Source organism: Lipotes vexillifer, unplaced genomic scaffold (genome assembly GCF_000442215.2).
Source record: "Lipotes vexillifer unplaced genomic scaffold, Lipotes_vexillifer_v1.1 scaffold189, whole genome shotgun sequence".
Lineage (NCBI taxonomy): Eukaryota > Metazoa > Chordata > Mammalia > Artiodactyla > Lipotidae > Lipotes > Lipotes vexillifer.
Genome location: NW_006785816.1, coordinates 674,112 through 689,984, shown reverse-complemented (window position 1 = coordinate 689,984; position 15,873 = coordinate 674,112). Strand labels below are relative to the sequence as shown.

General features: G+C 50.9%; 1 protein-coding gene across 1 annotated transcript in view; it reads right to left on the bottom strand.

Moving 5' to 3' along the window:
• POGK (pogo transposable element derived with KRAB domain) overlaps positions 1-11,309 on the bottom strand; it is a 15,366-nt gene extending 4,057 nt beyond the window's left edge. The window contains exons 1-5 of the mRNA XM_007458087.1: positions 11,203-11,309; positions 9,597-9,730; positions 3,996-4,122; positions 3,132-3,230; positions 291-1,774 (exon numbers count right to left, since the gene is read on the bottom strand). Of these exons, the coding sequence (XP_007458149.1) occupies positions 303-1,774; positions 3,132-3,230; positions 3,996-4,122; positions 9,597-9,728 (1,830 nt within the window). The 5' untranslated portion in view covers positions 9,729-9,730; positions 11,203-11,309 and the 3' untranslated portion in view covers positions 291-302. The remainder of the gene's footprint in view (positions 1-290; positions 1,775-3,131; positions 3,231-3,995; positions 4,123-9,596; positions 9,731-11,202) is intronic.
• Between the last annotated feature and the right edge of the window lie 4,564 nt (positions 11,310-15,873).

The following is a 15,873-nucleotide window of genomic DNA, read 5'->3' as shown; positions in this document are numbered from 1 at the left end:
GCTCTTCCAGGCCCAAATAATTTCAGCGATAATTACGGCTCTCAGATTAAATGTTCTGGGAGCTCACTCCTTGTTCACTTCACGCATTATACAAAGTACCCACGAAATAAGCCAAGCAACCAAAGTTTCACATAAAGGAGAAAATGCTGATGGCCTGGTACCTACAGCACTGCACTGTGGGCTCGAAGAGTTCTCGGAAACAGAGGAAAATAATGGCAAGAGAAAAGGTGTCTGTGGAACCCAACACGTCCCTCAGGGTAGGTGCCGGGTGGTTCCTCCCGACTGCTTACCTTGGCTTTCCCTCAGTTGCTCTCTGTCAGGCTCTCAGTGTCGCACTCTTTGGGCGGTTCCCCTCCTCCTGGCAGCTCACTCTCGATTTCCCACAGGACGTCATCCTCGTCCTCCAAATTGCTGGAGATGTGGCACTTCTTGAACCCCTGGACGATGGATTCGCTTGAGATGCTATTCCATGCCACCATGACCCACTCCAGAAAGAGGCCGAGGGGCGGCTTCTTGGCGTTCCCCGTGGGGCTCAGTGCCAGGTTCCCCGCCAGGAGCCAGTTGGAGTACTGGGCCCGGACACTGTCATTCAGGGGTTTGTAGACCACCACATCCAACACCTGCAGCTGCGAGGTCAGGCCCCCCGGGATGATGACCATGTCGGTGTTCATGCTTTCCATGGAGCTCTTCACCGAATCAGTGGCGTGGCCCCGGAAGCCGTTGAGGATCAGCATCCCTCGCTGCTTGGGCACTGCACCGGTTCTCCGCCTCCACACCACTTCCAACCAGTCCTGCATCAAGTCCTCCGTCATCCATCCGTACCGGTGACAACGGATTTCCATGCCACTGGGGAACTTCCCGGGGGGGATGTATGTGCCCCTCAGGATGATGTACGGAGGTAACTTCCTCCCATCTGCCAAGACACCAAGCATGGCGGTGATTTTCAGTTTCTCCCTGCCTGGCGTCTTGACCAAGACGGGCTTTTCACCCTGGTTGTCCACAGTCACCCTCGAGGGCACCTCTAAGCAAATGGGCGTCTCGTCAGCATTTCCCATCTGAGCCACCTGGTAGTCGTGTGCCCTGCGCAGAGCCAGGACGCTCCGCTGGTAGGTGACGAGCTTCTCGGTCAGGTCTTCCGGCAGCTGCTGGGGCACCGGTACCTTATGCCGCAGAGACAAGTCATACCTTCGCATCATTCTTCGACACCAGCCCAGGCTGGCCTTGAACCCTTTCTCCGGAATGTTCATCTCCTGGGCAATCTCCAGAGCTTTCAGCTGCATGGCCTCCCTGGTGATGGGGTCCCCTTTGGCCTGCATGTATCGAACGTACTCGGCCACGCGCTGGTCCACCAGGGCGAAGCGCCCGTTTTTGGGGCCCCGGAAGGCGCGCCGCATGGCGTGGGCATTCTGCAGCTGCGGCTTCACTTTGCGCCAGTCGCGGACGTTTTTTTCCAGCACCCCGAACTGCTTGGCCGCCTGGCAGTTGTTGGTGCTCTCGGCGTACTCCACCACCATTAACTTGAACCCCGCGTCGTAACTGCGGCGCATGCCCCGGCTGAACTGAAACTTCCCAGCCAGGTCGTCTGCCGAGAGGTCGTACCCGGGGAAGCCCACGGCCATGTAGAAGGGGTACCCCTCGCCCCACTCGGGCAGCTCTGTGATGTCCCGAGGCAGACGGAGGCCATAGCTGTCAAGGTGCTGAGGCTGCGGAAACTGGGAGGCCGTGTTCATCGGGCCCACCCAATCTGGGGGCTTCACGTCAGATTCTTCATTTTCTGGCAGACAGACAGGGAGGGGCAAAGATAGTGCCCGTAAGTAAAATGATTTCTGGCTCATTCCCTGATTTTTTTTTTTCTTTTTTTGGTCGAAATACCAAGAATACCTTAATCTCAAACTCACTAAAAGCAGTAGCTCTAATAACAGATAACACTTACGAAGTCCTTACCCCCGTGCCAATCCCCGTGGATTACCACATCTAATTCTCACAATAACTGTTTATTTCTTCTTTGCAGGTGAGTCTAGAGAAATTAAGTAACGCATCAAGGTAGCTGAGCTAGGAAGTGGCAGAGCTGGAAACTGAATACAGGCAACAAGCTTGGATCACATACTAACTGTGTGGGCCATGCTTGGGTCAAAATAACCTTTACCTGGACGAGAAGCCAATTATAACCCATATTACCACATAATATTACAGAATTTGTATCATCATGGGCTGAATCATATCCCTTAAACCAAGAAAATCTATAGCAATACCACACTTAGCAAAGTTAAGCTTAGGAGGCAGAAGTATGGTTCTTGCATACCCATGTCACAACTGGGTTTCACTGTATGTTTCTGTTTAGAATGGGGCCACAGAAGTTGAATACGACTCACGGAAATTACCATATCTCACCAAAACTAAGATGCCACCAATTGCAAGATGCACCATTATATGCCATTAAGAAAAAAAAAAAGCTACTAGTGAAAATATAACATGCCATCAGTTTTAAGAGGCATTGTCAACTGCAGAGATGTTAAAGTGATGAGGGAAAAACGTGTCTTGGAATCAATGAAATACAGCATTTTAAACTATTACTTATATAGAGAGAAGGCAAATCAAACCACTCAGGCTGTTGGGAAGCTGTATTTATCCAACTCCTGCCCTCTAACTATATTTCTTGATAAAAGACTGAGTGCTTCTTTAGACATATTTGCTCAAGTATGTACTACAGCTGCCATTTGCTTTTTCTATCCAAGATTAAGGAGACAGGAAGCCAAGTAAATAACCCTGGATGCATGCTTTGTCACACTATTTTCCTTAGTTTTCAGAGGTGCGTGGTGTGCCACCGAGGCACCCAGGATGTGCGCTGGACCAAAGCCATACAAACTTCACTTTGGTTCACCTGCATACAAAGGTGCATGTTGAGACTTATTACTGACAGTCGACAGGCGAAGAAATGGAGGCTCAGAGAGGCAGATGAAGTCGCCTAAGGTCACATAGCATAGGAAAGGAGATTCTGAAACTCCCCATAATCTTTCTGCCTCACAACCTTGCCTTACTCTTAAATACCCCACAGAATGTACCTGGAAACTTAAAATTCATCTTCATTATTCTCCCATTGGATGGATGTTGAATTGGGTTAATCATAGTACCTGCAAAGGTTCCTCCCTGGAACTGCCATTCATCAGAATTCTGAGACTCCTCCTCCCTTTCCAACCGAGTGATCATGTGGGGCTTAGGGAATGGGAATTCTGTTTATAGGAAATAGAACAGGTAACAGCTATGTGTTACTGTCTTGGAACACTGCCAAAATAAGTACTTTATAATACTTAAGAAACCCTCCCCTCCACTCCCATCCCACCACAGTCTTCTCAATATGCAAATTTACGAAAGGTGGGGGGAAAGGGCTCAGGGATACTTAAAGAAAAAATATGATGGGAAATAGGTCTGTCCAAGGGAATTTATGAAGCTCTGCTGATGTACTAACAACCAAAAGGAACTGCATTTAGCAAGGGAAGTGGGTGGGTGCAGCCACGGATCTAATGAGCACTCTGGTACCCATATGAGCAAATGGGGAAATCCCTCCAAATGGTTACATTCTAATAATATGGATATCAAGGCTGGGAAGGGAGCAAGGATTCTTTGAGGATATGTCCCCAAGCTTCTAAGGCTGACAGGGTAACAATGAGGCCTGCCTTCTCTCCTAAGGAACATATGAAGCACGGGCCCAGACCTATGGTGACATTTCTTAGATTATGTCTTATTTTTTCTTTTTTTGACGAGAATGCCTGGGTTGAATGAGGATGGTTCTGAGAGCTGGCACAAGCCGCTGAGTAGAAGGACACAATATGTATATCCTGCCTAAATCCAAAACAGGAAATTAAATGGGCACAGGCATTGAGGGGACAGACTCCAAGTTCAGGAGAGAGGGATGTTGGATACACCAGAGAAGAGAGACGTGGAAACAATTCTCTGGGCTCAGAGCTTCTAGGAGACAAAAGAAAACAAAGCTTTACCCAGGGACAGGACAGTTTCATAATTCATCCTCATGACCTCCCGGTACAGGGCCTTTTGTTGCTCCGTCAAAACGTCCCACTCCTCGTCGGAAAAATATATGGCCACCTCATCGAATAGGGCTGGCACCTGCAACAGTGAACAGGCCTTTCTCAACGACTAGTAGGCACATGCAGACACAGATCACACACCCGCATCTCACAGGCGAGGGCTTGGGCCCGGGGAAACGTCTGTCCTGAGTCACACGGCTCCTCCGAGAAGCAACACCAAGACAAAAACAAGGTCTCCCGTGCCCTGCTGAGTGCTTTTCTCCCCCGGCATCCACAGATAAGGAGAGCAGCACCTTGGGAAGAAAAGTCCCCCATACTGGTTGGGAGATACTGGATCCTCACATACAGCAGGGAGAGCTGATCATGGCTCAGCCCCCATCCAGAGGCAGAACCAACCATGCTCAAGGAAACACCCCGAGACAGCTGCCCCACCAACACAACCCTGCTCTCTCCCTTGGTCACAGATCCTCAGCCCAGGAGGGTGCTAGGGACCTCCTGGGCACTAGTCTCCATTTGTAGGGCACTAGCCCCAGTTTTTGACTCAGAACCCAATGCTGCCAGGGAGGGGCCCGTGAGAGAAGGGGCCTCAGCCGGCCTTTTCCAATCCACGAGGAGGAGGAGGACAGAAGGGCTAATTAGAGCTTCAATTTACGTAACGAGATGCTAGAGCAGACTGCTTTGCTTCGATGCCCAGACCCGCAGCAGGAAGCCCTAAAGGCCAGAGAAGAGCGCTCTACGGCCTGCTCCCAGCTCACCTGCCTCCCCATCCCCATGGGCCAGTGGGACGGGGGTGCCTGAGCAGCCAAACGCAGCCAAGCCACCCAGACCGACCCCCTCTTGTTCAACTCTCTGCTTTTCTTTTTACTGTGTTTTCCTTCAGTCATTAAAGATCCTACTCCGAAGTTCATCGTATTCAATGGTAAGGGATCTGGGCTGCCGCTTTCACAGCTACTCCCCACAGCTGAATCTAGGGCCTGGGGGATCAGAGTACTGTTTTCCATCTGCTTAGAAAAGTTCAGTGTCTGCACCACCTGCAGCTTCTTCAGGCCGCCGGCCATCAGTCATCTAGATCTCCTGGCCCTTCTTACTCACGAAGCCCACCTCGTCCCTCCCCCGCCTCACAGCCCCTTCCACACAGGGAGAACCTCCTAGGAAAGGCCCCGTAACTGCTTCCCTTATTCCCCCCACAGCCCCATTTAATTAAGGAGGAAACTAGCTCAGAGCTGCCCCGTTTCTGGCCCAAAGTCACACAGCCAATAACGGCAGGGTTGAGAGTGGGACACAGCACTGCCTGACTTCAAGGCTCCCGCCCTCACAGAGGGCAGAGGGGCCTCCCAGGTAACCAGCTGGCAGGCCTCCGCTGCCACCCCGCACACGCTCAGCGGTACTCAGCTGCTGCAGTTCCCTGAACAAACCATCCTCGCACCCTCTGTGTCTCCGCACATGGTGCTCTGCTGCCTCGGAGGTCCTCCCCATTCTTGGCCTGGCTGACAACCACCCACCTTCCAAGACTCAGCCCAGACATCCTGTTCCCCGGGAAACTGGTCCCAACCCAGGCTGTGTGCCCTGTGACGCCCTAGGCTGAAGGCTCTGGTGGCACTTATCACACTGCAGAGTCCTCTTGGCTTACCTGTCTGCTTCTTCCACTAGAACATTGGTTCACTGAGGGCAGAACCTGGGCTTATTCCGTTTTGTTTCCCTAAGCCTAGAACACTTCCTGTAGGTAGTAATCCCCTAAAAATGTGTTCTTGAATCAAAGATTTAAGCAAATAACCTCTGGACTTTCCTTCTCTTACTCCGCTTGGAATAGTTTCAAATAATTGTTAAAATTTATCTGTCACAAGACTGAACTTACTCTTTGAAGTAAGAATGGACAAAAATCCCTAGTGTAAAATACCAGGAGGTACAAACGGATTGGTCTCTGGGCTCCGCTCAGACTTCATCAATCTGGAAAGCCAGGCAGCCAGGAATTTTCCATCCCACCCCATCCCACTCCCCAGGCTTTTAAACAACTCTCCCTTTGGCCTTTTCTCTCCCTAGGAAATTCCAGATCTAGGCCATACCTATTTATAGTCCCTTTCCCTTTGCTGATAAAACAGGACACAGGACTGGCTATGCCTGTCATTGCAGAGGGGCTACCCATATCGAACCTTGTAGAAGGTAACACGTCCTGGGCCTGGTAAATATATCAGCAGCCGTGGAGTGGTGAGAAGGCAGCTGGAGGCTGAGGCTGGATTCATCTCCTCCCATTTATGACTGAGCCCCGGAGGATCCTCACACAGCCCACATTATGCTCCAGAGGCGCGCAGTGCAGTGGCTTAGGAATTCTCCTCACAGCAACCTTCTGTGAGAACTGAGCAAGCCTTCAGCCAGGCCCTGCTGTGCAGGCCTCCCCTCTCTCCACAGAGGCCTTTTATCTAGCCAAGCACAGCAGAAGGTAAACAGGGCCAGCCCTGGGCCAAACTCAGAAATCAGGCAGCCGGCATCCAACCCCCGGACACCCTTGCTTGGCCTCACAGGTAGAGGCCCTCGATCCCCGCCTTCCTCCCTTCCCTCGGAAGGTCAAGGACTCATCAGACAGGTGTTCTTCCTTCAGCTTTTGTGTGCTGCCTCACTCGGTCCCATGAGCTGGCATTCCAACGCTTATCTCCAAGGGTAACCGTCCTAAAGTACTTACACGCTGCCCAGGCTCAATGCACCCAGCGAAGACAGCACTTAGAGGGCTGGGACCGGTGCACTGATAGAGTGCCTGCTGTATGCCAGGCACTGTGTAGGGCACTCCCTCTTTCGTGGTTAAATGTGTTACCTTGTTGAATCCTTTAAATAGTACAGGGATACGGGGATCACCACCCCAGCTTTAAGGGTGAGGAAACAGGGCTGATAAGTTATCTTGCCCAAGGTCACAGAGTTAGCAAGTCTGACTCCCAAGCCCGTGCTTTCTCGGCAGGCCACTTAGGCCAAGTGGCCTCTGCCTGGTGGCGGTAGCAAACCCTAAGGTCCCTTAGAAAGACGAGCCGAGGACTTCTCCCTCAGGGCTACTAGGGAGAGAGCTCAGACTCCTGGGCACAGCACACTCCCCCGCAGGGCTGGCTAGGTCCCCTGGCCCCCTCTGCTTCTCTCGCCCATCCCCTCCACTCCCTGACTCCACTGCAGGCTCCAGCTGCAGGAGCTGCTCCGGACTCTGCACACACAAGCTTTCCTCTCCAGTGCTTTTGCTTCTGGCTGCCTGGAGGGCAAGACCCTCCCCTTCCCTTGGCTGGTTCCACCTATGCCTAAGGCTTGGTTCAAAGTACACTTTCCCTTTTTTCTACTTGAAATTGGATTTCTACTCCAGTTCTCCTACGAAATATTACCCTAATATACAGCATGATTCTTCGGTTTGAGAAGCTTTTATTGATCACTCTAACACAATCCCCAACAACCAAAATACATATTCTTTTCTTCCCCTTGTTTAAATGCTCTAGAGCAGGGTTTTTCCCACCTCAGCACTGCTGACATTTTTGGGCAGATAATTCTTCGTTGTGGGAGCTGTCCTATGCTTCACTGATGGGTAGCAGCATCCCTGGCCTCTACCCAGGAGATGCCTGTAGGATCTCCCACTCCCCAAGCCCCACCCCGAGTCATGACAACCAAAGACGTCTCCACCCAGATGTCCCTGGGAGGGATGGGGCTGGAGGCAAAACCACCTACTGCTCCAGACCAGGTCCCTGCCTGCCTTCTCCAGTTCTGCAGCCTGCAGGAGAGCCCGTCTTCCCCCACAGAACTCCAAATACTGTGCAGTTAATTAGATTTACTTCCCTATCTTCCTCACAAGACTAGTAACCCCGCGAGACTAGGGATCTTGCCTTAATAACACCCAGCACTGTGCTCAGAAGCTGCGGATGGATGGCAGACTGCCTGGGTGCCACACATGCCAGTCCCCCTCCTCCGGCTCCTCTGGTTACCTCCTTCTTCCCCAGCCAAGCATGGGCTTCACCTTGCTCCTCTCTGTGTTGTCCCAATACACTCACATGTGCGCTTCTACTGCACCTGCTTTGCGCACTTCTCCATTCTGTCTAGATGTTCCCGGTTGGCCAACGCAGCCTCAAAGCCATGAGTTCTTGCTCAGGGCTAGATAGGACGGATGCCTGCTCTCCAAAATCTCCCCAGCTGCATGGATCTGAACTGGGGAGGAGGCCAGGGTGGGCCGAAGAGACAAATGCAATCCAGCCTCCATAGCTAGATGAGCAAACCCAGAGCCTGGTGCTGTATTGCTTTAAATTTTTTAAATTGAAGTATAACATACATACAACAAAATGCAGTAACTTTAAGGTTCCAGCTCAAGAGGCGTTTTTAAGAGCAAATGTCAGCGTACATGTGTATCCTAGGGGCAAAACAGATAACCTTGCTGCACCCCATGCAGTGGGAGCGGAGCGGGACTGGATAGTTTGGAAGGACCATGATTCTATGAATACAGATCTCTCACTGGAAACAAAGGACATGTATACCGATGACGTTCATACACAGTGGAAAACTAAGCAGAGAAAAGAAATGTCCTTTTGTTGCTTCTTTAAAATGTTTACCATTCATGCCCAATTATCATGAAGTCCAGTAAGTACTGTGAATAACGTACATAACGAGGACTATAAATATCTGTTGCGTTTACACTTTTATAAGTTTACTCTAATTCTAACACACTATGTTGTTTGGATATGCTCCCTATTCACTGCTGCCTACTATCCCAACCCCTCCATCCAGGACCAGGTGGAAATGCAGCTCTCTCCTGTGTCAACTGGCCTCATCTCATAAAGCTCTCCTCATGTCAGTTCAGTGCCCCAAGACTTACTTAAATGGTTTAAATGGTTCCCTTCAACCAGCGGTAGGTGATAAAGACTCTCTCCTCACCCAAACTTTGGCCAGGCTCCTCTGAGCCCTCTTCTCCACTAGGGCTCTACCTTGGACACATACACACCCCGCTCCGGTTCTCAGTCTACCCAGACCAGTTTTAGCAAGAATCCTGCTAAGTCAGTTTAGAAAGAACCCTCCACCGTGGACGTCTCCTCTTAGTAACTTTCCAACCACTGAGCCCTCCGCTCTGCTCCTTGGCTATAAATCCCCACTTGCTGAACCCGATCTCTCTCCGCTATTGTGACAGTCTTGAAACCTATCTCAGTAGTCCTGAATAGTCTTCCTTATCATCTTAACAAAGCAGAACAATTTTTCTTTCACCTAGGCCAGCAGAGATTTAGTTGGTGTCTACAAGGTGCCCGGCATTGAGCAGGATGTAGGGAATCCACGGGTACAGGAGAGAGACACAGTTGTGGCCTCTTGGACTTCCGATCCTGATGGTGTGCTTGAAGCTGCAGGCCTGAAGGGACTGTTCCCAGAACCAGTTCCATTCTCTTCACTGTGCCTTTTAAAGCCACAGAACTGTTTTCTCAGGAATGCAAACACACCGGGCTGGGCTAGGCTATTTTTACTTCCTATGTCTGCTTGAGGAAGAGACTTAATACAAGCCTGGCTCCCAGGCCTGCCCCTCACAGCTGTGTGTGGACTCCACACCTTCTTACTCACCCATCCGCCCTCTGAGCAGATTCGGACTTTCTGCATATCTGTGGGGCCATCCTCCAGTTCCCGGCTCTGAATCTCTTTTTCTTCTTCCTCTTCTTTCAGGGTCAGATTGAGAGGGTAGGCTGTGGACTCCATCTCTGCAAGCAAGATTCAGTTCAGAAAAATCAGGTGCTAGTGTGAACACTTTAAAGCCTGTGATGGGGGCAGCTCGGGCTACACAAACCTTTTCAGCCCCAAGCACAGTTCAGCTGGAACAATGCAAGGGGACAGGGCCAGACCTGGGGAGGAAGAGTTTCAGGGAAAGCACCAGGAAGCTGGAAGGTGACATATTTAATTATGATAAGAAGAGGGTTGCAGGCAGATAGCATACCTGGCTGCCTTCAAATATTTAAAAAGCTATCTGTGTAAGACAGACCAGACTGGTTCTGTAGAGACCCAAAGGCAGAGCAGGCCACTGAGTAAACATTCCAGGAAGAGGTTTTAAAGAGTGCATCAAATGGCAGAACTTTCTCACAGCCAGTGCCACCCAAACATGGAATTGGCAGCAAGACAGCAGTATTGGCTTCCTTTCAATGAAGGCATTTGAACACAGATAGAGCACTCGCTCAGCTGGGCTGTTCCTACAGGGCCAGTTCAGCATCACGAGGTTGGGTGGCCCAGAGTACCTGGATTTTCCAGATTCAAAGGTTCTGTCCATGAGCCAGGTCAGAAAATAAGACTGTTTTGCCTTAAGCGACTTTCCAAGCCCAGGAGTCGGTGATCCTTAGTGAGGGGTAATGCCTGGACACGCAAGAAGGTGCAGAAATCTGCTGGGGCCAGGCTCTGGGGCCCACCGCCACCGAGAAGACTCGCTGCCTCTGGGCCGCAAATTCTCTCTCTTCTGCAAATTCTCTCGCCCAGCTCCTAGGCCGGTACAAAGGGCCGCGCTCCTGCCCTCTAGGGGCGCGGGCAATTCCTAGGTGTGGAGTGAGCGCGCATCTTGTGGGCCGCATCCTCCCGGCCTTCCAAAGAAAAGATCCTTCCGGAGTTCAAAGTCTGCTCCTTCGATATTTTCAAAAAGGACGGGCGAATGCGGCAGGATAGGTCTGGGGCGGGTGGAACAGGATTCAGATCCCTGGAGCTGGGGCCCGACCTTGGCCGCTGCCCCCCCCGCCGGCTCCCGGGAGGGAGATGGGGGGATGGGGGCGCCGCCCCGCGGCGAAGGTGCAGGCGAAGAGGTATCCTCTGCCCCGCCACCGCCCACCCGCCCGGCGCCCCGCCCGCCACCGCTGCCGCGCCCCCGGGCGCGCTCCGGTTTCTCCAGCCATCTTGTCCCATTTCCCTTTCTCCGCGGCCCCGCGCCGGGAGCGCTCCTGCCGCCTCCCTGCCCGCGCCCGGCCCGGCCCATCTCCCCGCCTGGCCCGCTCCCGGCCCCAGCGCACCTGCCGAGCGGCCGGGGCCGGCGCCGCCTGCCTTCCCCTGCGGGCCCGCAACAAAGGCAGTGGCGGCGGCAGTTGCAGCTGCAGCCTCGGGACCCCCCGCCCCCGCCGCGGCCCGACCGCCGAGGGCCCGAGGGAGGGGCCATGCCGCCCCCGGCCCCCGCCCCGCCCGCCCGCCCGCGCGCACTCACCGCCGGGCCGAGAGCCGGGGCGTGGGCCGGGGCCGCGGTGGAGACGCCGAGGGCTCCGGCCCGGCTGTCACAGCGCCATCCTTTCCGTCTCTCCGGCTTCCCGTGCGCGCGGCCCCTCGGGAGGGAGCGGGGAGGACACGTGGTGGGAGGAGGGAGGGTCCGGCCGGGAGCTGAGGGTGTTGGGAGGCGAGGGGAGGAGCGCGGCTGATGTCAGCGGGCCGCGGCGGCGCCGGGGGACGGCGCCCGCGCCAGCTCCCGACCCTCCTCCCGGCGTGGCTTCCGGCCGGTCCGCGCCGCGCGCTCCTCTTGGCTGAGCTCCCGACCCTCCTCCCGGCTCCGCCTCGCTGGCCTGAGTAGTGCTCTCTGCCCTCTCTGCTCCCCCTGGTGCAGTTTCCTGTGCACCATGTGCGACCTCGGCATAGATGAGGCAGGAAGAGCCCGGATTTGTTTGAACTGAATGTAGCCTGGGTGCACACGTTCACGCGCTTATTTGCATGAACCACTGCTTTGCACTTGCTTGGACGAGCACTCGAGGCACTCTAAGGCATGCTTCAAGGAATGTGTTATGAAGAGTAGACCAGCGAGGGGGTTGGGGGGAGTGAGGAAGGGTCTAGGATCTTTCGGGAAGCATGCATATTCTGGCAGGCATATGTTTAGAACTTCGTACGTAATATACATGTTGAAGGAACTTCCTGATTTTTGTAGTTGTTGCGTGTTAAATCCCAAGTGTGTAATGCCATCGAGGAAGTAACTCTAAAGAAGGATCTTCTCCAAAATGTTCAAAGAATTTGCGTGCAGCTCTGTGGACAATACAACAAAAGTGAGCGGAGAAGCCCTGAATCTCTTCTCATTCCAGAAAAAGATCCCGGGTTTGTTTTTTTTTGTTGGGAACTCATTAAAGATGAAATTATTCTGACAATTGTTAAAGCGGAAAAGTAGAACTTTATTCGGGATTATTGAGATAGCTGGCAAGACTGTCGCGGTAGAGCTGCGCTCTCCAGCTCAACTCTGAATACAGCAAAGACGAGTTGGGGAATTATCACCCACCTGGGAGGGAGGAGGTCAGTGGGTGGAATACTAAGAGGAGACCAGAAGGGGAGAGGGACTCTTGCTAAACCGATTTAACGGGATGCTTGCTGATGGCAAGCCAGGTTGATCGGATATCCAGGGTGGGGGGTTCTCTCTGTGCTGGGAGGGCTGAGGACCGGAGGGGGTGTATATGTGTCCCATGTAGAGGCCTAGTGGAAAAGAGGGTTCAGAGGAGCCTGACTAAAATTTGGTCAAGGAGAGAATTTTGTCAAAATTTTCAGACTGTCCCTGAGAACTGAGTGCCTGCAGGGAAAGATTTCTCCAAGTTTTCGTCGCCATTCCTGTATTTATTTATGTGTGACTTTGATTTCTCTCTGCCATGGAGAGGCTACAGTGGAACTGTGGAGCTCTCAATATATAAAATACAGTATGACAATCGCATCTTTGAAGTGTAATTATGGCGGACAACCAAAGACCAAGACCAAAGAGGTCTAATCGATGGAGAACAGTCGATTCAAATATTGGGAGAGAGGTAGATATTAGGATTTTTTGTTTGTTTTTATGCACAATTCTTTTTGTGTATAAAGTTAACATTTTTAGAGCAAGTGTGGCATCTTAGCTCAAATTGATTGACATTCCCATCTTTTCTGAGAAAATGGCTGGTTCAAACGGAGAGATGAGGAGGGAGTCAGGGAGGAGAAGTATGGGCACTGCTCACAGCTCACCTTCTTACAAAAAAAGTATTGATGCAGGTTATGAGCTCACCAAAGAGGAATATTATGCTAGGGTTTTAGGCTCTGAGAGCCCCACTGTCCTCATGCAGCTTTGATTAGGTTTTCCCTGGGAAGAGGCCAACCAACAGTGTCCCACCTGAATTCTTGACTTTGAAACCACAGCCGCATGATCTCAGTTATTGTCACAGGCCCACCTTGGTGGAAGTCCACAACTGCTAACACGACTTACTCATAGGAACAAAGTGCTGGGGTCAGCACAATACACTGCAGACATTCATGTTTGCGGCTAAGTCACATCACTTGTCTCTGCCTGAGTTTCCTCATCTTCAGAAGGAGGGGGTTGAGCTAGTTATTGTCTGAGCTTCTCCTCAGCTCTATCATTCAGTGATTCCTTTCTCGGTAAGACTTTGGCTTAGTCTGAATGGGGAGTGACTGAGGCTAGTCTTTGAAATGATACATGGCTTTGGTACTCTGGTAGGATGGATATCTTTTAGTAAGTGGTTAACGATTATGAACAGAACACCTATAGAATCAACATGATAGTTCTTTAATGATGTGATTGGTCTGATTTCATCTTTCCTTCTGTTGAATTTTTGCAACACACAAACCGTAGGGATTCCAAAGAGCCCAAGTCCCACAAAATACCTCTTGAACTGTAGTGTCTGCTGGTTAATACACATTTCTGACCTTCAGTACAGGCTCCATGGCCCTCAGTCAGCATAGCTACTGGCCCCCATTGCTCTGTCTCTCAGGGACTGTGGTAGATTGAATTAATGGTCTTGCCTCTTTGTGTTTCTGCGGTAGTACACCCTGCTGTTACATAGCACACCTTGCTGAGGTCTCAGTTGTGCAGAATGTACTTCAATGCCCCTTCACTTGGCATGGCCATGTGACATGCTTTGGCCGATGGAATGTAGGTGGAAGTGACTACATGTGAGTCCTGAACATGAGTCATAGAAGGTCTCACATATTCTCACTTACATCTCTGGTAGCTTTTGTCCTCCGCCATGACAAAATCATGCCTAGTTAGTCACTGCCCCTCCAGCCTGGTCTCCAGAATGAGACCTGTGCTGCACAGCCATCCTGTGAACATGAAAAGAGGTCACTGTTTTGTTTTAAGCTATTGAGCCCTCAGGAGGCTGGTTAGGTAGCATTTTTGTGGTGAAAGCTAATTGAGACAGTGACAACAGGCAGCCTTGGACGTAGAGCTCCTATCATTGGCCCTCATGGGGATGCTCTGAGGCAGGGGAAAGGAGAGTTGCCATTTCATGGTGGAAATCCTCAGATATGTGGACAAGGGAATCCGAGATTGGGAGTGGAGAAATAAAGAACCAAATGGGGGGAGGGCATGCAACTGCTGGCTGTATCTTTCTCTTCCCTGGGATTCTGGCACTTCAGAGGAAGATCAAGATATGACCTCTACATTCATATTCCCAGTAAAGCCTGAAACTATTCCTCGGAGATCTTGATAAGGGAAACCCTGCCCCGGACAGTTCTTGGAAGGGTTAAAAGGTTCCTGGAGAGGCAGTGTGTTGTTAGAGAGACTCAGAGGATTAAGGAACAGGTGGAGGTTTCTCTAGAAAGAAAGCGAAGAGAATTGTAATACTGAGTGTAGTACAGTAGTCCCCCACCTTGTTCGCAGGGGACATGATCTAAGACCCCCAGTGGCTGCTTGAAACCACAGTTAGTACTGAATCATTTTCTGTTCATGTCTTCCACCCACAAATTTAATACCTTTTCCATCTTAACTGAGCACTTATCATACACCGTGACCATAATTTTTGCAGTTTGAGGTGCAGCAGCAAAAATATCATGGGTTTTGTCCTTCTTTCCAATTTCGTGAATAGAAGATTCGTTCTTACCATATCTTAGCAACCTCAGCATATGATTTTTTTACTTTCCTTATTGAGTTGAGAACTTTCACCTTTTCACTTCAAGGAAGCACTTTGTGATTTCTCTTTGGCATATCCAAATTACCAGCATCACTACTCTTGCACTTTGGAGCCATTATTAAGTAAAATAAGTACCACTTGACACAAGCCCTGAGATACTGAGACAATCAGTCTGATAATTGAAATGGCTACTAAGTGACTAAATGGGCAGGATATGCTGGACAAAGGGATGACTCACTGTCCCAGGCAAGATGGAGGGTGATGGTGCAAGAATTCATCATGCCACTCAGAACAGTGCACAATTTAAAACTTATGAGTTATTTCTGGAGTTTTCCATTTAGTATTTGCAGACCATGGTAGACTATGGGTAACTAAAACTGTGGAAAGTGAAACCATGAATAAGGGGGGCATACTGCACAGACTACAAACAGACTCCCAAATGTATAAAGGCTCAAACAATAGAAATTTATCTTTCATTTATGTAACAGTCCTCTGTGGGTGTTCCTGGTCCACAGGTGACTCTCCATGCTGTGATTTAGAGGCCCAGGTTCCTTCCATCTTGTGACTCTGCCACACCCTTAGGCCTTGTGATTTTCTTCATCCATCAGAGTGAAGAGGAAAGAGAAAAATGGAGAATGTACACCCCCCCCTTTTTTTTTTTAGCCCTAAAGTGACACACATCTGTTTGGATAGCTCACTGTGCTCCTGAGCTATGACCTTCACAAGTACTCAGTTTTTTCCTCCTTCCCCATTAACTGAGACACGACGAGGAAGTTGGACTTGGGGTTTTCCCTTCCCCCAGGTCAGTTAGGCTCTGGTAGAACCTGAATTGGTTAAGTTCTGTTAAAATAAGTTTTCCTTAAAAGCAGCCTTTCGTTAAGGAGAACAGAGCACGCTGGGCTTATTTAAAAGTGGTTAATTTTCCCCTTCCCCTTCTGGATGTATGAAGGGATTTTTCTCCCATATTCACCCTGAGAACCTGGTGAGGCTCCTGGACATAAAACTCAGGAAAGTGT